This window comes from Octopus bimaculoides, chromosome 5, assembly GCF_046866305.1.
Source record: "Octopus bimaculoides isolate indiv1 chromosome 5, ASM4686630v1, whole genome shotgun sequence".
Taxonomy (NCBI): Eukaryota; Metazoa; Mollusca; class Cephalopoda; order Octopoda; family Octopodidae; genus Octopus; species Octopus bimaculoides.
This window is the reverse complement of record NC_142932.1, coordinates 79,463,188-79,490,189: the sequence shown is the minus strand read 5'-3', so window position 1 is coordinate 79,490,189 and position 27,002 is coordinate 79,463,188. Positions and strand designations below refer to the sequence as shown.

The following is a 27,002-nucleotide window of genomic DNA, read 5'->3' as shown; positions in this document are numbered from 1 at the left end:
TGAAGTTCATGTCCATGGTTGATCTCCCTGGCCTGAAGCCACAAAGGTGTTTTTTTAGCCAGTTGAAAATGATTTCCGCTAGTTCATTGCCAGCAATGTATCCGGATATGGCTTTTTAATCCACGCATTCTTCGGCATCGGATTAAGAAATGAAATGATAGTGAGACATCAGATCTAGTTCGTTTCATTCACAAAATCTGCATTTTTTAGAAGGGAGTAAAAAATCTGAAAATTGGTTATATTGATGCAGTTTTCCACGCTTATTCCTGTGAATACAAGAACTTGTGGAGAAAAAATTTGACGACAAAGTTACAGACATTAAAAAATTGAAAAAAATACTGTATTTTTAGCCAGTAGTGAGACAAAGTTTCTGCGTTGTATCGTTGCCAACTTTAAGGTTGTACCCTGTGAAATTTATAGTTTAACGTCTGTGAAACAGTTGAAACTCTAGTTATGTCCATCATATGTCACACTGATTCTGTCCCAGAATTACATTAAGACCACATATATCTCATATATCTGAAAATTGGTTATATTGATGCAGTTTTCCACGCTTATTCCTGTGAATTCAAGAACTTGTGGAGAAAAAATTTGACGACAAAGTTACAGACATTAAAAAATTGAAAAAAATACTGTATTTTTAGCCAGTAGTGAGACAAAGTTTCTGCGTTGTATCGTTGCCAACTTTAAGGTTGTACCCTGTGAAATTTATAGTTTAACGTCTGTGAAACAGTTGAAACTCTAGTTATGTCCATCATATGTCACACTGATTCTGTCCCAGAATTACATTAAGACCACATATATCTCATATATCTCAGCTAAATTACACTATAATTAGATCCTGGACTTGTAAGTAAAAGGCCTAGCCATGTCACACTGGGTTGTACTGATTCTATTTATGGATTATGTTGTGGGTGCATGTGTACTGTGGTATACTTAGCCAGTTACATGTTAATATAGTGTGTAACCATAAAACAACAAGCTACAGAATCATTAGAACACTGGGCAAAATGCTTTACATTCTGAGTTCAAACTCCACCTAGGTTGACTTTGCCTTTCATCCTTTGAGGGTTGATAAAATAAGTACCAGTCAAAGGTGTAACCAGTTCAGTTGATCATACAATTGGAATGAACATCCTAGAAACAGATGAAGATCCATTTCCTTTAGTTTTTGTTTACTTATACACATCAGCAAATGAGCCAATCTCTGTGGTGGTTCAATTTGCTAGAAATAACAGCCAAATCTCTCCCACACTATGCTCTACTATTCAAAAATGAAGGATATATTAAATAATGCTGTCCTACATCTTAAATAAAAACACAGAATGGCTAATTCTGGCCTGACCTGGGTTTAGACTGACAGGCATTCGTTGCAACCACTGCGAGTACAAATTCCCCCGGACCACTTTCTCACTCATGTTGTGCCTAGATTTACTGCACCTCTTTTTTTTTTAAGGATAACATCCTTTTCTTGCAAACAATTTACTGCATCCACCTTTGTTTTCAAAATCTCCTTCAGAGTGATACAATTAAATGGCTTGAATGTGGATGCAGCCATTCGAAGCAACAATAAAAACAGAAAAACTTCACAAAATATATGTAAAATATATATGAAAAATATATAAAATATTAAGGCAATTGATGAAAAATATCTACAATAAAATTCTAATTGATAAATATAAATTTTTATTAAAACAAAACACGCGGGTGAAGTAAATTTCGTGGTGTGTAGGATCAACACAACACAACGTACAGGTGAAGTAAAACAACACAACGTGCGGTTGTCATGGTAACACGCTGTTTACGCGTCGCTGTTTGTCGATTGGCTAAAATTACCTAAATTTCCCAACTTAGATTCCAAATAACAGATTCTTTAAGTTACGAGATACAGTAATTTGTTGAGCGGGATCAAAATTCAGAACTGCATCGATACACCAAAATTGAAAATAATCTGAGCAAAATTAAAGGGGGCTGGTTTTGTGAATGAAACAAACTAGATCCGAGACATCAGTATGGCGTTGGATTTAAGTAACAAACGCTTGTACAACACTTTTGTCACTCTCTCGGTGGCCATTGTTAGTTACACACACAGTCCTTTCATTCATGTGTAGAACTGCTTGATGATGTTAACAAGTTTCTCAGGGCATCTATAAGTCTCCAGCACTTCCCAAAGAGCTTCTCGGTCCCCTCCCCCAAAATTTCGGGCGTTATGTCTAGAGTAGAAAAGCTTCTATTTTAAGTGTTTTAACGTCTATAAGTTGTCGGTCAAGCAGCTGAAGAATTGAACTTTCGTATTCTCTCACCGCTACTGCTCTGTATGAGTTGTCATAATACTTCTCTCTCTGTTTTTTTAGCAATAATTATTTCTAATATTGGCAGATGGCCAGAAATTTGGTGCTTTCGGGTTGGGGTTAAACAATAAAACCGACTTCAATATTTGACTACTCCTGTTTTTCATCAACCCCAAATAGATGAAAGGCAAAGTTAATTTTGGCGCAATTTAAACTCAGAATGTAAAAAGTTGTAACAAATGCTGCAAGGCATTTTGTCTGATGTTCTAAGAGTTTGTTAATCTGTCACCCATATAAGAATGCTTTCAAATTTTGGCACAAGGCCAGCGATTTTAAGAGAGTTGGTAAGTTGATTACTTCGACTCTAGTACGAATTTTATCCATCCCAAATTCGACATCGGCAAAATTTGAACCTAGAACATAAAGAGTCTAAAGAAATGTTGCTGTAGGAGCACTACTCCCCCTTTGGTGGAACTGTTATTAATCTATGAGTGATTTGGTTAGTGTAGCCAACCGCTTTACCTCGCGCAAAGATACACAAAATCGTGGGAAAATTTTAGTCAGTTCCAGCCAAGCCTTCAAGAGAGTTAGATGTGGTGTCATGTTGCTGTCGGAGCTCAACTCCACCACGCGAACAACATCTAATGGAGAAATACTCTAGAACTAAATAACTGTTCATGGACTGTTCGAACATTTGACATATCTACAGATGTATATCCCCGCCGACTTAGTTGCTTCATAACTTCTAGAAAAATGGATACTTTTTAACGAAACTTTCAACAAAGAATCGCTTAGATCCTGTAGATTGAGTGTATGTAAAGGTTTATTGTAAAAAAAATTGTCCGATGGGTTAGAGAAGTTTCGTAAAATTCACACTATCCGATATCCCCCCCCCCCCTCATAACATTGAGGAAAATGGGTATTTTTAATGAAATTTTATGCAAATACGTTTCAAACGGTGTAGATTACGATTACAAAGAAATTTGTAGGCAATGGACTACGCATGTGTTACTTTGGCATCATTCCATAAAATGTGTTTATGTGGAGAAGAATTTGAAAAACATCAATAGATGTGAGTGAGAAAGAAACGAGGCGGGAGGTCTTGAGACGTGCTACAAACAACAGCCAGATCTCCCTTAAATCACACATTTTCCTCAAATTATTAACAATGTTTTATTTTTTTAATGAAAATATTTCTCTCACCGTTCTAAGTGCATAGTGAAAAAAAAAAAAAGAAAACAATTAGCCAAAATCGGTCCTGACTGGAGAGGTGAGCGGGTGGCGGGAGTGAAAAAAAAATTTCAAAATTTTTCTCTCTATTTTCGTAAAAAGGTGCCTCCATCATTCCGAAGACTGTACTGAAAAAAAAACATTGGAAAAAATCCCCGTCAAAACGGAGAAATTCCAGCGTATGTGGGCAATCTGATCCGAAACTCCGTTTTCCAGAATTCCTCCCTCACTCACTTCCAAAAAATTTTGCTCACAAATTTCTTTATAATCGTAATCTACACTGTTTGGAAGGTATTTGCATAAAATTTCATAAAAAAAAAAATACCCATTTTCCTGAATGTTATGAGAGGGGAAATGTCAGGTCATGTGAATTTTCCGAAACTCCTCTCCCCAACCCCTTGGAAAAATTTTTTCCCCACAAATCTTTACATAGACTCAATCTACAGAATCTAAGCGATTATTTGTTGAAATTTTCAAGACTAACCCCTCAGACGTAGGAAAACACCCCTAAATTGATGTTCTCACTCAACAGGGATAAAACCCAGACAAACCAAATATGGCTTACGTAAATAACAATGTTAGTTCTACCAAAAAACATATTCAAATTTCTTACATTGATGCACGCGAAAATATTTGGCAACATTTGCCTTTTTTTCTTTGGTTTTTCGAAATTGTTCTTAAAATGCTTATAAAAGAAAAACCTTTGTCTTGTTCTTCTAATCTTGGAGGTTTCATAGATTCATTAGAAAATGTTTTTGGCGAATCAGGCATATTGGTAACAACTTATTTGTAGGTGACATTCTAAAGCTATATTTTAAATATTGGATACTTTACTGCCGACATTTCTGTGATTCTACTATAGTTATAGCTATAGAAATCTACAATTATAAATCTATATATTTAATATTTATGTTATTCATTAGTTAAAATCATACAATCACTACGTTTAACGCAAGTGACTCTTTTGCGTGTAACTATAAATTTGTCCGTTGTCTCCTTCACCACAATTCACAATTCAGTGCCCTCCTGCCGCCTACAGATATTGTTCTGGACTGCCATTGGACGGAGTTTTAGGCTATTCGCATAATCTGGGAGTTGAAATCAACAGTTTTTTTAAAAAAAAATATTTTAGGAAACTTATTCTTAATACTACCATAAATTTACGTCTTATTCAGGATGTGTTCTGTCTGATATTTACTAAATGATAGGAGCTTTCCGCTCGTAATTATGTCAGAGCCCTATGGATTTCTTTGTTTTGGAAATGATTAACTTTTGGAAAGCTTCGAATTATCTGTGGGATGTTGTGAGGTGCATACTTTTCCTAAGCGCATTAGCAGTATATGTAAAGTGAAATGGTAACAAGTAGAAATCAGAACGAGATTGCAGTTTCGGTTTTCTTTCGTTCTAAAAACTATAAACTAGCAATATGCGTTATCTATATATATAAAAATGAGAATGTGTGTCTGTCTGTGTGAATCCCTAAAACTCGAGAACTACGCAACCAATTTCATTCAAATTTTACAGATGCCTTACTTAGGGTTCCAGTTGTGTTTTAGTCAAAAAAATTTAAACTTCTTGCAGAGTTCGAGCCCACAGCAACATAATATCTCCTGCACTATTTAAGTATTACGTATCAAAAGTGAAACAAAAACACTCATGTCAAATACTTTCACTTTAAAAATGAAACTATTCTACTAACTGAAACAATCACATTTCGATACTGTAATGACAGATACTTTCAGAGAGAGAGAAAGAGATGTATATGTATACATATACATGTATATGTACACGTATATGCATATATATATATATATATATATATATATATAGATATAGATCTATATGCATACATGTATATGTATACACATGTGTAGATGTATATATATATATATATATATATATATATATAGATGTACATGTAATATGTACACATATATACATGCATACAGATATCTATACATATATACACCCATCACACACAAACACATGCACACAAACACACACATTAGTCATTTGTTTTCTTATCCAAAACTACGTCAAAAGTACTGAACGGATCTTTATGAAATTTGGAAATTATATTCTATGTATATGAAATTTTAACCCGAACATAACAGATGAGCATTATTTGTAATTCAACGGTACAACAGTGTAAGACTACCCTTTCAGATATACTTTCATTGTGATTTCTGCAATGTGGTGCATAAATTGTCAAGTAAATGAGACGCATCTTTGCCTCCACTGATTCACTTGCAAAGTGTTGAGTAAAATTATTTCGTTGCAGACCTCCTTTGGGTCTTTTTATTATCACTACGACACACATAGTCCCCAGTTGGTAACATTGATTTCACGGCCCTCCTAGATGAGAGACTGGCATTCCACTTAATGTCTATGTTCCATGCTGGCATGGATTGGAGAGTTATTAATGTAGAAATATGGTATCGTAGCTACTAACAGTTGAGGGTTGCATAGTCTAGACGGCGTTTTTAGATTTCATTATTCTCTTTAACCCGGGCAAAGCCGGGTATTTCTGCTAGTCTTTTATATGCGTTATCTTTTATATGCTGTGATTGTTAACAGGTTAGACAAAAAAATAAGTAATGATTAATAACCCAAGCATAGTAGAGTGTAGGTCAATAGATCAAATTCAGGTCTTGACTGATACTCATTTTTTATCGACCCCCAACAAGATGAAAGTCAAAATTATCTTCAGTGAGATTTGAACTAAGAACTTAATGAGACATAACTGAATGCAATATTTCATTGTCCAATACTTAGCCCTGAGTTATAATATTGGACAAAATGCATCGCGGTATTTGTTTCAGCTGGTTGCCTTCTGAGTTCAAATCCTGCCTATGTCAAACTGCTCTCCATCCCTCTAGGGTCGATAAATAAACTACATGTCAAATACTGGGGTTTTTTTTCTTCTCTCGGAATCGGTTGCGTTGTGAGAAGGTTGTGAACCGATCATTCATAGTGCCATCTTCAGAGAAATGTAAGAGGGTTGAACTAGGGGCTAGCAAAATCTCATCTAGCATGCTACAAAAACCACCCAAAAGAAACCCATAAACCGTAGTGGACGTTGACAGACCAGTATACTATATGGCTCGGAGTGGTTGTATGTGTAATGTGTGTGTGTATGTATGTATTTATGCGTATATCTACGTGTTTCCAAAGATCATAATCGTGAAACTCGGAGTAACGTTTAGGTTAGGGTTTCTCAACCACTTTTTATCTTTGGACCCTTTCGATTATTATTTTATTCTAGTGGACCCCCATAGTAGTTTGATGTTTTAAAACTAGCTTTACAGAAACTTCTTTCAAAATTCCTATTTTGTTTTTCACACATTAACTTGTGTAGGTTGAACTATGTAAAATGTTAGAGAAAGAAACCCAGCTGTTTCTTGCAATACATACCAATACATACATCTAAAGCAACATTTTTTTCAGGGGCCCTTAAAATACTATTGTGGATCCCCAGTTTACTATTTTGATCACGTGGACCCTACCAAAATCTTATATCGACCACCAGTGGTCATACGGACCCTGGTTGAGAACCACTGCTTTAGGTGGTAAATTTTCAGTTTGCAATAAATAGGATAAAACTCTACTATATAAAGCGTTCTTTTTCTTTCTTTCTTAATGGCGCGGATTTTTGTGAGTCATCCATACTCACATACGCGCATACACGCACATTATCATTAAAACAGTCTCATTTCTCGTGAATATTTTCCACTATCCTTTAAATATCGTTTTGTTTCTTTTCAATCTAATGTTTCAGTGGACGAAATTTTTTCTAGGCTTATTCATGATATATATATATATATCGTGTGTGCGTAAAATCAAGGTTAATTCCTTCTTAATTCAACATATCATGTCTTGGTGAATAAACACCTGTAAGGTTGATTACGAAAAAGTCAGTGAAGGCTCGGTGCAGTTTTAATTTTGTAAACAACAAAATTATATCAGCTTGTTTGTTATCATTGTAGGATTTAAGTTGCGAAGGAGTTAAGGCGGAGAGCAAAAGAAAGCTGTTGTTGTTGTTGTTGTTGTCTAGCCTCAGGTCACCCATAATTGAACATACGTACGATGAAAGGCATTCCCTTTTTTAATTTAATTTTTAATTTTTTTTTTTTAGAGATAATGCTTTATTTCTCTTAGAGGGTTGTATAGTCCACCCCATATCCCATCAAGGGTTGCGGCAGTAAGAATTGAAAAGGGAATAAGAAAGTGTCCTGTTTAACCTTTTGTCTATCCAAAGCATTTTAGTTTGTCCTAAAAGTCCATGCTTGCTTTCAGACTTTTATTTAGCTCTTATTTTATTGGGGTCAGCCCATAGATAATGTGGTTTTTTTAATACTACTTTTATTTTCCCAAATTAAAACAAAGTTCTTTTTTAATCTGAAATATACCCTCCTTCATTTTCTACAATGTTCTTCCATGTTTCTGGTATACTTGCAAGGCCCCTCTTCCAAAATTCACTTGTCCGTGACGGAAAATACACCTTCAGTACTGTTCTGACCTAATCTACAGAATTCATATTTTTTCCGTCCAAATGATTTTGAAGACGGTGGAATAAATGAAAATCAGATGGGATATTGTCCGTTGAATATGATGAGTGGGGCATTGTTTCCCATTCAAACTGTTCTAGCCTTTGGAGTGTCATCCGCACTGTATGTGACCGAGTATTATCCTGATGGGAGAACACCTTTCGTCTTGAAACCAAAGATGGTCGTCTTTCTTCTAACGCTGACTTAAGCTGCTCGCAGTAGATCTCCTTTGTTATCATTTGGTTTGGGTTTAAAAGTTCAAAGTGGACTAAACCTTTCATATCCCATCAAACAGATAACAACACCTTACGTAGGTGAAGACCTTCTTTAGCCTGGGGTGCTGGTGTTTCTCTTTTCCCTACCCACTGTCTTCGGCGCTTGACATTTTTATAGAAAGCTCATTTCTCGTCACCAGTCACTATTCGGTCCAAAACAGGTTGCAGCAAAGAAGAGCACACATTCACTCTCTGCGTGCGATTAGACTTGGAAAGTTTGTGGGAAATCCATTGACCCAATTTGCTGATTTTTCCGATGGCATGCAGGTGTCGATGGATCGTTGAATGACCAAATCCAAGCTTCTCTGCTAGTTTCTCAACAGTTACGATGGGTTTTTGTTCCAGCAGGGTTTGCAGGGCGTCCTCGTCGAGCTCTACAGATCTTCCAGGACAAGGCTTGTCTTCTAGGCTGTAGTTTCCGGCTCGGAATTTCTGGAAATACCGTTGACACTGGCTTACACTTATTGTCTGATCTCCATATACTGCATTAATATTCCTCACGTTTTCCGTTGTGTTGTTTCTTTTATTGAACTTAAAAAGCAAAATATGCTGAATATGCTCCTTTGTCACTTCCATTATAGTCTTGAAAAAATAACAGTTAAAATCGAACTGCACTCTTCAAAACTTGTACTTAGAGTAAAAACAAGGTAAAATTACTACCTGCTTTTATAGCAAATTGATGCAGGTAGTTTATCCCGTCCCCCTCCGACTTTTAGTTCATGCAGTTGAAAAAAAAAACTGCATTATTTATGGGATGACCCTATATATGTTATGCGTAATGAAGAGCTTTCCTAGGTTCCAAGTCGCTCTGGTGGTTGAAAAATAATTGGGAATGTGTACCATAGATAATGCATGGGCACCAACGAAATGTCTTGTGTATTACATGTGATACATGGGACAGGCAAAGGGTTAATACAATGGCCAGCTTTCGTTTTCGGTGTGTGTTGTGTGTGTGAGGGAAAGTGACAGCGTACATTTTTCCTTGCATCTTTTTTGAGTGATTGACTAAGAGAGAGAGAGAGAGAGTGTTAGCGTAACGCCCCCTTCTTTCTCTGTCAAACACCCTAAAAAAAGATGCGAGAAAAAGTAAATAAACAAAATTTACGCTATCTCTCTCTCTCCCCGAAAACACACACTCTCTCTCTCCCCGAAAACACACACTCTCTCTCTCCCCGAAAACACACACTCTCTCTCTCCCCGAAAACACACACTCTCTCTCTCCCCGAAAACACACACTCTCTCTCTCTCCCCGAAAACACACACTCTCTCTCTCTCCCCGACAACACACACACTCTCTCTCTCTCTCCGACAACACACCTCTCTCTCTCTCTCTCCGACAACACACCTCTCTTTCTCTCTCTCTCTCTCTCCCAATCACTCACTCACACACTCACTCAAAAAAGATGCGAGGAGAAATAGATTTAAAAATAGTACGTTGTGTGTGTGTGTTTGTGTGAGGGAAAGAGTAACAGCGTACATTTTTAAAATCTATTTTTCCTCGCATCTGTTTTGAGTGAGTGAGTGATTGAATGTGAATGAGAGAGGTGTGTGTTGTCGGAAAGAGAGAGAGAGTTTGTATTACTGTGTGTGTGCGAGAGAGATGGCGTAAATTTTATTTACTTTTTCTCGCATCTTTTTTTCAGAGGGGGAGAGGCGTTACGCTATCACACACACACACACACACACACACACACACACTCTCTCTCTCTCTCTCTCTCTCTCTCTCTCTCTCTCAGGCAATCACTCACTCAAAAAAGATGCGAGGAAAAATAAATTTTAAAAAATGTACGCCGTCACTCTCTCTCCCTCACACACCTCTCTCTCTCTCTCACACAGACACACACTTTCTATCTCGCATCCCACCATCAACATATACACACGTCCCTGTCATTTTCTCTCTCTCTCTCACTTTATGCTGACATCAAAAGAAATGTACATTTCCTATTCAAAAAACAAATAAAATTTTTTTACGGAATTTATCTAAAGCTGTACCTTAACAGCTGATAGATCATTGACGACTCTGTGACTCAAAACAAAGGATAGCCTTCGTGGAAACTTATCTCCTGTCATAAAATCTTCGATGGTATAATGATACCAGAAATAAATCATTGCTTTAATCCCCCAACTAAAAAAAACCTACCATCCAATGAGTGAAACACCTCAAATGGCATGTTTTCACTCAAAACAACTCAAATGGGATAAAGAGTACACGCATCACAACAACAATAACACCAAGTGTGTGTGTGTGTGTGTGTGTGTGTGTGTGTGTGTGTGTAGACTTACAATATATCCTATTAAGAAAATTTTACACAATCATTCACAATCATACTTTACTGTTATTTGAAAGTCGATAGATATTTTTGCCACAAACTTCTGCAACAGTGGAAGGACCTGTGCAGCGTTCCGTAAAATGTTCTCCCTTTATGTTCTCTCGAATTAGGTTTTTGAGCAGAACTATATTTCCAATACCGAACTGCTGTAGCTCGTGTTTTCTATCGAATTGTTCTTTTTGAACAGGCTCAGCTATTCTAACATTGGAAGCAACTCGAGAAATCAAACTGTCCCGAATAGTTCTCATAACGTCAAAGTTTCAGGATATAGATTGATTATTTCCAAAACTGTCCCAATCTTTGGCACTTGGGTTGAGCTGTAGTGCAGCTGGAAGTGTAGCTTGCCTGTTGTATAAAATTTGAAACGGGGTAAAATGTGTCGAAGAATGTTTGGCTGTTCGGTACGCAAACAGAACTGCTGGTAAGCATTCAACCGAGTTGCCGCGGTACTCAAGGGATTTCATAAAAGCATCTTTTATAGTGCGATTCTGTCGCTCCACGAGGCCATTTGCTCGAAGGTGATAAGCACTTATGTGCTGCTGTGTTCCTGTCAGTTTATGTAGTTCTGCAGACACTCTGCTTACGAATTCTCTTCCTTGGTCATTTATCTGAATTTTTGTACAGCCATATAACACCACCAAAGAGAATTTTTCCCACACTTTTCGCTGTGTGATCTTTCAAAAGTCGAGCCTCAGGCCATTTGGAGAAGTAATCCATAGTAACAACAATGCAACAGTAAACATCATCTGTTTTCGGCGAATTGGTGATATCGATTCCAATTTACGCCATTGCTTCATTTGGCACAGGAACGGGATGAAGCTCGCCAACATTAATTTTGTGAAGAAGGTTCATTTTTGACATCGATCACAAGACAAAAAGAACTCTTTCGTGTCTTTGCCCACAGTTTTCTAATAAAACCTCTCTAAAATTTTAGCCCTTGTTCTGTCGACACCAAGATGACTTCCCAAGCAGCGGGCAGTATCACTATCTCCATAGCCTATGTGAATACTTGAAATGACACTCTTCTGTTCATCCGGATTGCGAATGACCAAGACTTCTCGGTACTCATTTTCAGAATTTCTTACTCTCGCTCTCTGCTCCATGACGATAGTAGAGTTGACCTCTCCGTGCAACATAATACTTAGAGAGCCTACGTAGGTTTACCTTTTTGTTTTTGGACATACGAGGTCCATATGCGTTAACAACATAATCAAATATCAAAGAAATGTTGTCAGCTTTATCTTGTGTACTAAAAGTAGCTATTCTGGATATGCTTCTTTCAAATTTCTTCAGCTTTAAGTAACTAAATAAAAACTTAAACTAAATGAAAGCTCTGACTTTCTCTGATTTATATTTCTCTTCCAGTAAGAGTTAGTTTTGCATTGTCAATTAACAAGAATCAAGGACAAGTACTGAAAATTGAACTTCACCTCGTGTAGCAGTGCTTTTCCCATGGTCAGCTCTATGTTGGTTTTTTTCCAGAGTTGAAAATGGCAACAATCTCTTCATACTCACACCAAATGGAAAAAAAGAAAAGAATATTGTTTATGCTGCTGCTTTACTTTGATCTCCAAATGTCACAGTGATACAAAATTCTCCAAATGTGATACTCTATGATATAAATCTGAGATGGTAGGATACCATTAAATGCTTTACTATTATTTCCCTATTTAGTTTTGGGCTGCAGGCCCAATTAGCCCTCCGCAGGAGCTACCTTATAAGTCCGCACGGAGTGCGGCCTTGGAGCTAGTATATATATAAAATTTAGCGTCCACTTTCCCATGCTTGTATAGGAAAGTGGGTTATCCATCATTAGATGTATACCTGACTTTCCTATATAAAATTAAGATATAAACGGAACGCTGAATTCCAGACTATCAACTTATACAACATTTATTCAGGTGGTAAATATATACATATTTTGCTCTTGTTTGTTGTTACAGCTTCTGTGTGTGTGAGCAGTGTTGTTTGGACGTTTGGTATGTAGATGTAAGCGAGCTGTCGAGCGTAAGTTCGAAAGATGAAGAGAGACAGCTAAACACGTAAAGAGACTGTCTCCAGAGTTGGAATGTTGGAGACACTGCTTGACACGTCCATGCTCATGGCCGGCCGACCGAGAAAGAGATAGAATAGAAGCGGGAACGCTTGGTTGTTTAATTCCACGCATGCGCATGGCGTTACTACACTTGCATGAGTCGGGCAGAGTTTATTATGACAGATTTTCTATGGCCAGATGCGTATCATGTTGCCAATCCTCACCTGTTTCCAAGCAAGGTAATATTTCCCGTGGCCAATCATTTTCTCATAAATATTAGAAATGAATAACACTGCTTGTATGGCAGTAACAATTACTTAACGACTGTTACACGATGTCAAGACAAGGAGACACAAACACACACACACTTATATACATATATATTAAACAGTGCCACGCATTGGGAGTGAACCCACAACCATGTGGTCGGGAAGCAAAATTCTTACCACACCTCCACGCTTGTGACCCCCCCCCCGCCCCAAGCAAATCCTTCTCTCTTACCATTACCTGCTTATCCTCACATCACCACCTCTAACGCACGTTTGAGTAAACTTTACAAGAAATTTTAAAAGCCTAATCTGATGTCTGTGTTTGATAATGATTTTAACGAGGCCAAAGGTTATGTTCGTGAGAGGCGAGTCTATATGGTGAGGAATTGCTAGTACTAAAAGCTTGCAAGGAGTGCAGTAGGAGTGATTGCCTCTTGGCAAATAAATTAATGGTCTTTGGGAAAGGCATGATTACCATAACATCTCTTGCATTATCACACGTAAAGGAAACAAAATACTAAGTTTGATGTGTCAAAAGTAATTATCAATGAATGTTGTTTAACTCCGGTCTCTAGTAATGTGAATGTCTTCCGTGGCGAAGACATTCTACCGTAGTAGTCTTGATTTTTTTTGTACAAAAATAGTGTATTTAGGGGCACATTATCTAACGTGTTCTTTGCCTTTTGAATACGGTTGTAATTCGAGGGAGATTTGGTTGTTGTTTCTAGCAATTTGGGTAACCATGTTGACAGGAAGTTGAAAATTGTACTCAATGTAAGGAAGCGAATTAGTAGGATCATTAGAGGGTCGTGTAGAATGTTTTGAGGTATTTGTTTTGGCTCTCCACTTTCTGAATTCAAATTCCACCAAGGCCAACTTTGTCTTTCAACCTGCAGATTCGATACAGTATCTGCAGGGTCTCCAAGAGAAATTTGGGAAGAACAAGACCGCTTTCGTCTTCTCTTATCAGAATTAGAGAATTTCAAAAGTCAAGATGGTTGTGAGTTGTGTTTGATTTATCTTAAAACAGGGGTCCATTCCATCTCCATAGGTCTCTGTGGGCCAACGCACCCGCTGAACTCCGCCTCATCTAGGCTCTGGTACTGTCAAGTACAGGGCACCTATTCTCTCTCTCTGAATCGGCCTCGTTGAAGGGTCTGGGAAAGGTGCGCTGACATAGCGGTCCCGCCAATCTATAGAAACACGCATGCAAGTGTTGAAAATATGATAATGAGAACTAATGAACGGCTTCAAATCCTGCTTCTGGATTATTTCTACACAACTTTCACATTTTCCTTTCGGATCAAGGAAACCTATGCGGTCGTTTGACCTACTAGACATATCAGCTAAATGTTCTACAAGTTACACCCTACCGTCTTAGAAAAAAAAAAAAAAAAAGTCTCATATTTTACAATACTAGAGGAAAGATATGTTGGTCATGCTTGGAATGCCATTGATCAATAAGGTTTGATGGATTAGGACTGACGTGGTTGCTGGATAACTGCTACTGCTAGAGCTACTTTTTTTTTTCATCAACCTGGCTACATTGTAACATCCATTCTCTTCACATGTCATCCTTTCTGACATATATCAATCAACCTATATAAGCTTTCAATAAACACCTGTTTTAGTTATTTTTCTTACTTGTCATGTATCTACCTAAACGAAAATGCTGAACCGGGCGCAAAAATCATGTTAGTAGTTAATTACCTGCCTCCCTAAATCTCCTGTCAGTCCCCACATTTAGTTTAGCACAAAATCACTCCCTAAATCTGTCGATCCCTACATTTAGTTAGCTCAAAATCAGCTTTGTCATGCGATTAAGTTGGTCGGTTTGATCGTCCCCGAGTTGTAAGATGGAAAACAAAATTACCAAAGGCAAACAAAGATTGAGAAAATTTAACTAAACACGAAATGGAAAAATTGAACATTTTTTATTTCTTAATTCAGGTCATTAAGATATATATTATAGATTTTCTTCTACGTTACGTGTGAATGCGTGTGTGTATGAGAGAGGGAGAGAGCAATTGAGAAACAGATTATCTAATAACGAAAGACATAACATTGTGAGAGAGAGAGAGCTCTAAAACAAAATATTGAGAGAAATTATTCTTCGGAGTAAAGAGTTGGTCCCTAAATATCAAATACTTCTGCGTCTCGTGGAGTTCGAACTGATTTAAATTTACGATCTTTGCTGCATGATTTTGTAGTCTCTCAGGTCACCACTAGTTTGCTCAACCTCTTTTCTTTATCTAATTTTTGATGTTGTACATTCAAAGGACGGTTATAACTACCGTTTAGTGCCCACAACGACTTGCCTAGTCCTTATAACTTTCTTAGTGTTTTTTTTTTTTAACAGAAGGCTATATGTTTGAGGCGAGTAATTAATCAATTAAATCGATCCCAGTAATTGATTGCTACTTTATTTTATCGACTCAGGAAGGATGAAAAAGCAAAGTGAGATGTAAACTCAGAAGATAAACAACCTGGAAAATACCAAAAGCACTTTCGGCTGACTTTCTTAATAATATATTGGGTTGGCAACTAAGTTCCCGCCGTTTTTATAAATTTTGGAATCTATTTTTTTCGAGAATTCTATTTTGGAATCTTTTTTTTTTTTCTAGTTAATTTTTCTTTATTTTCAGATCATTAAAATGGAATGTTAAGTTAAGAAAAACGAGCGTTTTCGACATCTCTTTCTTTTTGCTTTTTATCAAGGTTCTAAGGCTGCAAAAGCTGTTCGCGACATTTGTGCTGTGCATGGAGAGGGTACCCTAGCTGAAAGAACCGCTCGTGATTGGTATGCCAAGTTCAAAAATGGAAATTTTGACCTCAAAGACGCACCTCGTTCTGGCCGTCCAGTTGAGTTCGATGAAGAGCGATTAAACCAACTTTTGCACGAAAATTCTCGTCAAACGACAAGGGAACTGGCCGAGAAAATGGAATGCTCCCACACTGCTATAGAGAAGCATCTTCACTCGATGGGAAAAGTTCAGAAGTATGGAGCATGGGTTTCGCATACTTTAAGTGACAACAACAAAAATCAACGAGCCACAATCTCCTCTGGTTGCTTGGTCGTCACCGCTCAACTCATGGACACAAGCAACGATTTCTTTACCGAATCGTTACTGGCGACAAAAAACGGTGCCTGTACATCGATATGATGCAGCGTAAGGAATGACTTAGCCCCGGTAAACAAGCGACACCGCGCGTGGAACAAGATCTTCATCCGTGTAAAACGATGTTGTGCGTATGGTGGGACTGGGAAGGGATTATCCATTACGAATTGCTCGAACGGAATCAAACGGTCAACGCGGAACTGTATGTTCAACAGATGGAACGACCCAACACGGCTATTCAAGAGAAAAGACCTAATCGGCTGCATGGAGTTCTGCTGCACGACAACGCCTGCCCTCATATCGCCAATATGACCAAGGAAGCCATTCAAATGTTTGGCTGGGAAGTGCTGCCACACCCGCCGTGCTCTCCTGGTTTGGCACCAACGAATTTCCACCTCTTTCGATCTCTTTCAAATGCTATGCGCGGAGTTTCGTTCAATACTGATGCAGAATTGAGAGCTTTGTTCGATCAATTTTTCGAGTCGAAATCGGGTGATTTCTACCAACGAGGTATTGAAAATCTTGTTGAACGTTGGGAAGAAGTTATAAACAAGGGTGAATGCATTATTGATTAATTAGTTGTTATTTTTTTTATTAAACCTTTTAAAAAATTTATATTAAAAAAAAAACGGCGGGAACTTAGTTGCCAACCCAATATATTATCTCATTTTTTTAAAATGAAATTTTCCAATCACGGCTTATATGGTTAGGAAATTCACTTCACAACAACGTAGTTTCGGTTCAGTCCCACTGTGAGACCTTCGCTGATATACCTTCAGCGTTAATTGTACAGAAAGCTCATGTGTATATATCCCTGTCCATGTTTGCATTTATGTTCCGTACATTAGCAGTTCGACAATAAAATAAATGGCTAATTTAAAAATAAGTACAGGTGCTAATATGATCGACTAAACCAAGGAAGCAGTACCTAGCTCTTGTTCAATGATTGAAACCAGTAAAAGAATAAGAGAATATACGTTTTCGAAAGTATAGATCATGAGTAACTTATTGAATAGCTTTTAAAAGGTTACGAACTTATTTCTTTTTGAATGATATTTTTTGTTTAAATTTTACTGATTTAATTGTTATTTTACTGGTATAATTGTATAATTTCAAAGGAATAAGTTCATAACTTTTTAAATACCAGATAAGAGGAACGGGACATATTGCACAATATATCGTCTATTCACACGCGCGCGCAAAATTTTGCAGATATTCGAACAACCAACGTTTGATTAATGAAATATTGCAAATAGTATATATTTGATTCACGAAATATGTATTATTAAAACAGTAACGAAGAAACAAACAATGCCATTTGGCTTCTGTCGGTCATGATTGACCATGTATTTGTACCTGGGTACAGGCCCGAACAAAGTATAGGCAAAAGCCGATACAACAACTTGGTAACATTGCCATCGCGGATGAACTCAAAACGTAAATGACAGGAACAAATATTACAGGCATGTTTGGTAACTCAGAATATTGGGCGGAATTTCGGATCAGGACGTCCACATAAATTGAATTTTCGGTACTACTTAAATACAGAGGTCCCTTAACGGTACTACTTAAATACAAATGTCGCGATGCATCTACGTAACCCTAAACCTAACTAACTCTAACCCTAAACCTAAAAACTAACCCTAAAATTAACGAGTGTGCACTGTAAAAAACGTATCGTTACGTAGATGCATCGAAACCTCTGTATTTAAGTAGTGCCGAATTTTCACTGCTTGCCGAGAAATTTTCCAATTTTGTTTTCACCCTTCGAACTGAGGAAGATACCAGGTGGTCGTAGGATGTGCTAGAAATAACTAATTTAAATTATACGCCCTTTCGTCTGAAAAGATTTTCAAATTTTTTTTTTCCTCCGGAAAGGTTTCTGTTATTTTTAAGTGTGTATTGCAAAAAGAAAAAAAAAACGGCCAAAATCGGTCCGGAGTGGGAAAGGGGAAGGTTTATGTGACAAAAATCATTAATTTTCAAAATTTTTTTTTATATAAAAAGCTTCCTCCCATCATTTCGAAGGTTGCGGTGACAAAAAAAAATTTAATTCCCGTTAAAATGGAAAAAATCTAACTTACGTGGGTATCCTTATTCAAAACCCCGCCTTGATAAAAAATGGCCCTTTTATTTTATCCAAATATATTTTTATTTTATCAGTGGGATTTGAACGCAAAACAAAATAAGTCAGGACAAATACCATAAGATATTATAGCCAACATTCTAACAATTCTGCTAATCTATCGCCTGTCATGTATTTTAAATGTCACCAATTTTGACACACTCTTGACTTTGTTATAGACTTGACAATATTTCACCTGTCTGTGTTAAATGATTGTGTTAGACAAAATCTAAGATATTGTATGTGACTTGTTATATGTATTTTTCTACTTTAGTGTGTTTACTTACTATCGTCTGTAATCAAGGTCAGATCATAAAGCAACCTGGTACCCTTTTATGTGTCACATTCATTACCTATTTTTTCCCTGTCAATATTTGAAATTCTTTCTAAAGGCGGTGAGCTGACAGAATCGTTAGCATACTGGACAAAATGCTTAGCGGCATTTCGTCTATTTTTACGTTCCAAGTTCAAATGCTACAAGGATTGACTTTGCTTTTCATCCTTCCTGGGTCGATAAAGTAAGTGCCAGGTGAACAGTGGGGTCGATGTAATCTTGCCTTTCTCCACCGAAATTACTGGCCTTGTGCCAAAATTTGAAAGCAATATTTTTAATTCTTTAATAAATGCAGTGTTGTTGGGTTGGTCAAATACTAACTTGTGACAATGATATTTGCAATGAAGGTGCTGTTTTGCCTCAGGTTAGCCTTGATTGAGCAGCTCTATGATCAAAAGTATTCTAGTAATGACCTCACTTCTTTCCAGGTACAATGTATCTAATATTATTCAATATAGTATATACTGATACCGTTTTGTGTATGATTTAAGGACAATTAAGTTGTTATTTCTAGCAGAGTAAGCGATCACAAAGATTATTTTGTTGACTTGAGGTGCATTGTCATTTGCTTATTGTGGTGGTGTTGTACTGTTGATAGTAGCCAGGGCCCTGTAAGCACTCCATTTGGTGCCCCGTATCTATGTAATTCAAAATATAAACAAAAATAAACCATTAAATAAATTTTTATTTTTCAAAATGAAACAAAACTAACAGTAAGGTGGAAAATAATGTTTATTTTTGTATACTTCCACTTTATTTATCATCATTATCATCATCGTCTTTTCGCGTCAGCTTTCCATTCTGTTTCATTGTATTAGTTTTGTGTAGTTGTGGTCTTTGTGCAATCTGTTATGAAGTGTAGTGCAGTTTTTTGTTCGTTGTAGTTTGTTGTGGAGAGATTGTAAACCCAATTACAACCAATGTAGTTCATAATGGATTTAATGTATTGTTTGTGTACCATTGATGTTATTTCTTTTTGACAAATGTAGTACTTGTGGTTGCTTTATGTATGTTTGCATCATTTTGTTGTGTTGTAGAAGAAGAGTTTTATGTGTCTCCTAGTGTTTCTATCTTCTGTATGTGGTATGTTTATGTTGTTACATGTGATGATCAATTTATTTGATATTCTCTGCTGCTACTGATGTAAAGGAGACAGTACACTTGGTAGATGATACTGTAAACCTGTTGTTGGGGAATCCATGTCTTGGTGATTTAAATATGGTTGAAGCAGTTGTTTAGTAGTATCTGGAGAATAGTGGGAGTGAGTGAGTGTGCTATCAGTATAAGAGGCTGTATGTCTGGTAGTGTGGGAAGATCATGTAGGAATAGACTGAAAGGAGTGAGTGAGAGGTCCAATCCCTATTGTACTCCATTTGGGGAAATACATACCCTGGAAGTGTTCCTGTGCACCTTATTGGCCAGTGTTTGTGTTAAGGAAATATTGAGTATTTTTTGTATGAGTGAATATCAGAACATGTAGTTAAAAATTTTGATAGCGTATGTGGGAGTTTTTTTTTTAATTTTGGTGGTGGTGAAGTCTTCATTTTCTGTGTTAGGTTTGTGAGCAGCATGTTGGTTGAATGTAGTGGGTTAAATCCATGTGTTTTGGAGAGTGGGATGTGTGGGTTAGTGAGATCATGGGCTAGCCTTTCTAGGATATGAGGAAGGTGATAGGTCTGTATGATGCTACTTAAGTTTTTGCTGGACTTTAAAATTAAGATTTTCCCAGCTTCTAGATTCTGAGAATTTGGCAAAATTGATAGTAGTAGTTACAGATCTTGGTGAATGCAGTAATTCCTTCAGACCCTAGGTCTTTTACATGTGTCCTTGTGATTTTTATTTAGTCTTGAGGCCTCTGAATTTTTAGGATTCCCTATTGCATGTTGGTGACTTATGGGTTGAAGGCATCAAAATCTTGTTCTAGATTGAAGGTACACTTCCTCTTTTTCTTTTCATGTTCCTTGTTTCTTTGTGTGGTTTTTTGGCAGTTGATTTTTGAGAAATGTCTGCTAAGTGTTGCTATATGTATTATTTGATATTGTTATTGAGACATGGTGTGTAATGTGACTGTTGTTGATGATGACGATGGTAACTGTTCTTATATAGATTTTCACATTTAGGGTCCAAGAAAACTGGTGGTAGTGACTTATATCAGCCTAAATTATACAGTAAAGTTGCAAGTTTGGATAAGTTTGTATGTCATGGGAAGAAGAGATATCATGTTTCTGTGCTATCAATTTACCAGAAATTTTACTCTTTTACTTGTTTCAGTCATTTGACTGTGGCCATGCTAGAGCACCGCCTTTAGTCGAGCAAATCAACCCCAGGACTTATTCTTTGTAAGCCTAGTACTTATTCTATCGGTCTCTTTTGCCAAACCGCTAAGTTACGGGGACGTAAACTCACCAGCATTGGTTGTCAAGCGATGTTGGGGGAACAAACACACACACAAATATGTATATATATATATGCATATATACGATGGGCTTCTTTCAGTTTCCGTCTACCAAATCCACTCACAAGGCTTTGGTTGGCCCGAGGCTATAGTAGAAGACACTTGCCCAAGGTGCCACGCATTGGGACTGAACCCGGAGCCATGTGGTTGGTAAGCAAGCTACTTACCACACAGCCACTCCTACGCCTAAATGGAGAACTTTATTTTGGTGGTGGTGAAAGGACAGCACAGAAATGTTAGATACCTCTTTTCCCCATAGGACTTACTTAAACTTGCAAACTTATTTTGATTGAAAGCCTATTTTATAGAGAATGGTGTTTAAAAGAACTTGACCTCTTTTTGTTGATCTCATTGTAAAAGGTTTGATTGAAAATTATCTTTACAAAATAATCTGACCTTTCAATTAACATTTTGACAAATAATGTATTAGGAACAACTTAAAAAGAGGAATAACCTCACTGTGATTCTACCCTAGGTTTATGATTATCTTAAGGGTATACATGTCAGCTCAATGTTCAGCCATTTACTTATTAGTTTAAGAGTAATAGGTAATTCATTGAACAACTGAATCCTTATCAATGAAATCAATGGAGATTCACTTATTTACTGTAGACCTTCTGAAACAACTGTGATCTTTATAATACTGCAGCAGTGTTTTTCCAAAAGTGTTCATTGGTATTCCTTAAGAAGTGTTGGTGTTCTCCCATTGAAGATATGTCATTTCTATTTAGTAAGAAATTTGATCTTGTGTTAGTTTGATTTTAATATTTGATTTTTAAATGTAAGAATTTATATAGTAGGGAAGACGGTTGTTATGTATGCATCTGATAAAACTTTCAAATTTCCTATCACCCAAGCAAACTTTTTTTTAAATATCTAAATGTATTTTTTTCTTTAAAGCTTGTACTTAACTTCATTTTCTTTTGTATTTGACAGAAAAATCACACAATGGGCAAGAAAAATTTTAAGTTCCTTCTTTTCATAGTGAATATACTGTTTTTTGTAAGTATTCCTTTTTGTACTTGTTTTTTTTTCTCACTAAATTTATTTAACTAGCCTTTTCTTTTTATTCTTTGCGAGTTTTTAGTTGATCATATCAAACCCAGTATTTATTTTATCAACCTAATTCTTATTAAGCTGCTAAGTTACATAAGTAAGCATAAACACACACACACACACACACACACACACACACACACACACACACACATGCGTTTGTGTGTATGTGTTCATTTGTTTTTATGTTTGCTTTTCCCTGATTTGGATGAAAACTTATTGAAACTAAAGAAAACCAAATACCAAGACTTGGTTGATGAGATACTTCTCAAGGGGTAGCACCTTATTTAAGTTAGCTGTTGTGACAGCTAGAATGGTGATATTTACTGCAGAAGATTGGTCTGGAATTCAGACAATTGAAGAAAAACTCCAAGGAGATTCATATCAGTTGAAACCAGCTCAAAGTGGCTAAAGTTGAGGAGAGATTACAGGTGGAACCCTTTCACAGGTGAAGACTAATTCTGTCATAACTGCCACACTCAGGTAAAGTGTACTGGCAAGGAACAAATTAGGTACCACACTGCAGGATAAAACCTGAAACCATATAATTATGAAGTACGCTCCGTTTCCACACAGCTATGCCTAAGTGCATGCATGCATGCAGAGAGAGAGAGAGAAGCCTCTTCTGTTCTGGCCCCTTCTTTCATACTTTCCATCTAACATAAAGTCCTTATCTACGTAAACCTCACTCAGTTAAAAGGGATTTTAGTCTTGCATGCAGTATGGCAACTTCACTAGTGCTGTTGCCATGAAAAGAAAAAGTACCCAGTATACTCTGTAAAGTGATTGGCATTGAGAAGGGCATCCAGCAATAGAAACCATACTAAACATTGAAGCACTAACAGTCCCCAGACCCACTTTATCCTGTCAAGATATCCAGTCATGTTAGCCTGAAAGATGGACATTAAAAATCATCGTCATCATTTAATGTCCATTCTCCATGCTGGAATGGGTTGGATGGTTTGACAGAATCTGGCAAGTCAGAAGACTGCACCAAGCTTTGCTGTCTAGTATAATTTCTATGGTTGGATGCCCTTCCTCATGCCAACCAATTTACTGAGTGTACTGGGTGCTTTTTATGTGGCACCAGCAGCAGTGAGGTCACCAAGTAATTTGCTAGCTAAGATCTCTCAACTGGTGAGAATGGTGCTGAGGGACAGAAAAGGTGTCCTGCATTAGAATAGAAACATGGCTATCCCAGATGGGGAAAAAGAGAGAGAGAGAGGAGGAGGAGAAGATGAAGATGTAACAAAGAGGGAACAAAGGCCATTACTCAAGTTACAGGGTGTGTATAGTAAAGTGGATCAGAGATTGGAAGACAGTAGAAGACTTGATCAAGGTGCTGTGCAATAGTTTTAGACCCAGAAGACATTGTTACAAAGCACATATCTCAATCACACAGCCTTACTTGTGGCTATACCTCATGTTTAAACTAGTCATTGCTATGAGATGCAGTGTATGAGTGGGTAGTGAGAGTTTCTTGAAGCAAAAAATAATTTTACTGGCCTTTTTTTCTTGTTTTTGTTGTTGGGCTATAGTCATGCATGGAGACCACCTAGAGTATATCAACTACATTGCCTTCTCCAAGTATGTACTTTGTATTTTATCATTTCAAGGTCAGTAAAGTGAACCTGGGTGAAATTTGAACTTTGAGCATAAAGGGACATAACCAAATACCAGAGTATTTTATTGACTGCTCTGTTAAATCTGCCATTTGCTCGTTAAGTAGGAATATAATCTCCTGTTGTCTACCAAACACACATTTGTTATTTTAATCTTTAGATAACCTATTATCAGCTCTATTTCCTCAGAGATAACCTATTATCAGCTCTATTTCTTCTGAGATAACCTATTATCAGCTCTATTTCTTCTGAGATAACATAGTGTCAGCCCTATTTCCTCTAGGATTACTCATTCCCTGTCTGCTCTCTTCTGAAACATATTATCAGCTCTGCTTCCTCTAGGATATCATATTCTCACCTTGAGATGACATATATTCTTAATCTTGTTATCCCCTTGGAGAACCTAATCTCAGTTTTATTACCTCTGGGATAACCTACCATCAGTTTTATTTCACCTGGGATAATCCGTTTTCAGTCTTAATTTCGCCTGGGATAACATGTTTTCAGCTTTATTTTCCCTCAGTCCTGTTCCTCTGGGCAAAGATGCCCAATACAAAGTATCATAGCATTCATTATGAATTCTCAGTAATATGTACAGTCTACCTCAGCACATTAAAAACCTACAGCTGTTAATTGTGTGGATAATGATGTATCTTTTGTTATGTTTATGTTTAGTAATAGTTGTTTGTTTAGCTTCTGTTCATCTCTGACTGGTCAGGTCTATCATCTGCTCACCTCTTATATTTTACTTGTTTCAGTCATTAGACTCTGGCCATCTGGGGCATTGCCTTGAAGAATTTTAGTTGAATGAATTGATTCTAGTACATTTATCTAAGCTTGGTACTTATTCTGTTGGCCTATTTTGCCAAGCTGCTAAGTAACACACCAACATCAGGTGTCAAGTAGTGGTGGGGGACAAACACAGACACAAACACACACATAGATATATACATATACAATGGGTTTCTTTCAGTTTTCATCTACCAAATCTATTCACAAGGCTTTGGTTCACTTGAGGCTATAGTAGAAGACACTTGCTCAAGGTGCTATGCAGTGGAACTGAACCTAGAACCATGTGGTTGGGAAGCAAGCTTCGTACCACACAGCCACCCCTGCACCTATCATGTATATCAATTTTGAAAATAATAATGTAAAGTAATTTAGTCATACATATAATTTCTCCATCCATTGGTATATTTAAGCTGCTGATTTTCACATAGCAAAAGGTTGCTCTTGAATAAAATTATGATAGGTGGTTTTACTTTAAATATGAATGCTTTGAAACCAGAGGTGCTTTGTAACAAAGAATCAAGTTATCTGCGGTACGTTGGTATTGAAAGGGTTAATATATTTAGCTAAATAGCGCACACGCACACGCACACACACACAGACGGGGGGGGGAAGTGTTTATATTTTGTCACTAAAAAAAGAAGCCTTCAAACTTTGCTATGCTACAATAAATTAAATATTATGATAGCTGTATGTTTGGGAGGTAAAATTTAAGAACCTCGCCAGGAATTAAATTCTTGTTAGTGTATTTCAATACCATAAACCACTTGTTGTTGAGTGTATAGTCATGTTTGCTCTCTGCGCTTCGTTTCTTTTCTACCAGAATTTGGAATCAACCAAAGCCTCATGAGTGAAATTTTGTAGATGGAAACTATGTAGAAGCCCATCAGAGGGACATTTCAGTTTTTGGGTGGTAGATTTAACCCAGTTATAGGAAACTTGTAGCCCATGGGATTTTCTGAAAGGCATACCTAATGAAAATTTACCTTGAATTTTTTTTTTAGTATTGCACTCTGCTTAATGATGAACCATGTCCCATGTAGCCTACTTCTCAAAAACGGTTTCCCATGCCTGATTTAACCCATTACTCAGTTTAATACCCAAATATAGTCCTTGGGCATCTCTTTTTCTCTTACTGTCATCAGTCTCAGAAGTGCTGGAAGGGATCATAAATACGCATCTTAGCTTACTTTCCATGTTTCCTCATCTTGCTTTCTCTCCACATTCTTCCTTTCCATTCTGCTTCTCCAGTCTCTCTTTCTGTACTCTTCTTCATATTATCTTTATATCTTATGATTTATTTATGTTTTACTCTTTTTTTTTTTATAATTGTACAGATTGCAGGTTTGGTGACATTTGCAATTGGAGTATGGACTACTACAGACAGAATCTTCATGTCAGACATCATTGGTTCTAATCTCTATTCATCAGCATCATATATGATGATCATATCTGGTCTTGTCATCACTTTGGTATCCATTTTAGGATGTGTCACCTCCTGGAGAGAAATGCGATTTGGTGTCCTTTCAGTAAGTCAGTTACTTCCTTTTCACTTTTTATCCCCCTCCTGCATGTTTCTGTGCACATGTATGTGTGAGTGTCTCTATAAAATGTATTTGGAGAGACAAGACTGTATGCTTTAGTGCAGACAACTCCATCTTGGAAGGTATATAACTTATGAGTAAGAATTGATACAATGATCATCAGCCAAATACTGAACCTCAACAAGGTTTCTGTCATTTAGGTATTGTATGTACATTTGCATGTACATGCCAGCCAGAAGGAAATAAACAGTACTTGCGTTTAGCATACTGTGGCAAAAGAAACTGTCTTATGACCATAATGTACAGAAAACTCGTACATTATTTTTCATTTGCTTTCTAAAAAGTAATTTTTTTAAACTACTGGTATCTTATTTTTATAAAATATATAGAAAATATAAATTAGGAATAATATAGAAGTATATATAGCTAAAAAATTTGAATAATCTATAATATTCACAACTTCTATTTTTTTTTTTTTTTTGCCTAATTGTAAACAAAAGATGTATTTTAGCCAATTTTGTTTCTTCTTTACTGTATCATCAAAAAACAAAACATTTGAAGATTTTTTTACCTATTTTGTTTCTGTTTTCTGTATCTTGAAGAAACAAAACAAAGTAATCTTTACATTTTAGTTTTATAGGTAGTGCAGTAATGGTTGATTGGTTGCATGATTTTGCAGCTTCGGTAGTATATCAGAGTTGATTCAATATCTACAGATATCAGTTATTTTTATTTTTTTATTAATGGTTTAGTTTGGAGGAAAGAATGATGTTCATGGCCTTCAAAAACCTTTTGAGACCCATGAAATCATGGTTAATTTTCTTCTTGTACACAAGTTGGTAACTGCAGAATGAAGAAAAAATGTATGCAAGGATGAAATTCTAGAGGGCCAGTGTTCTATTGAGGGAGGGTTGGGCATCAAAGCTAGTTTGGTGGGTTGGATACAACATGAGAAATGAGAGAAAGAGAGATATGAGAGTT

General features: G+C 36.8%; 1 protein-coding gene across 1 annotated transcript in view; it reads left to right on the top strand.

Moving 5' to 3' along the window:
- LOC106870977 (CD151 antigen) overlaps positions 1–27,002 on the top strand; it is a 55,604-nt gene that overhangs the window by 5,770 nt on the left and 22,832 nt on the right. The window contains exons 2-3 of the mRNA XM_014917222.3: positions 21,947–22,012; positions 25,815–26,006. Of these exons, the coding sequence (XP_014772708.1) occupies positions 21,959–22,012; positions 25,815–26,006 (246 nt within the window). The 5' untranslated portion in view covers positions 21,947–21,958. The remainder of the gene's footprint in view (positions 1–21,946; positions 22,013–25,814; positions 26,007–27,002) is intronic.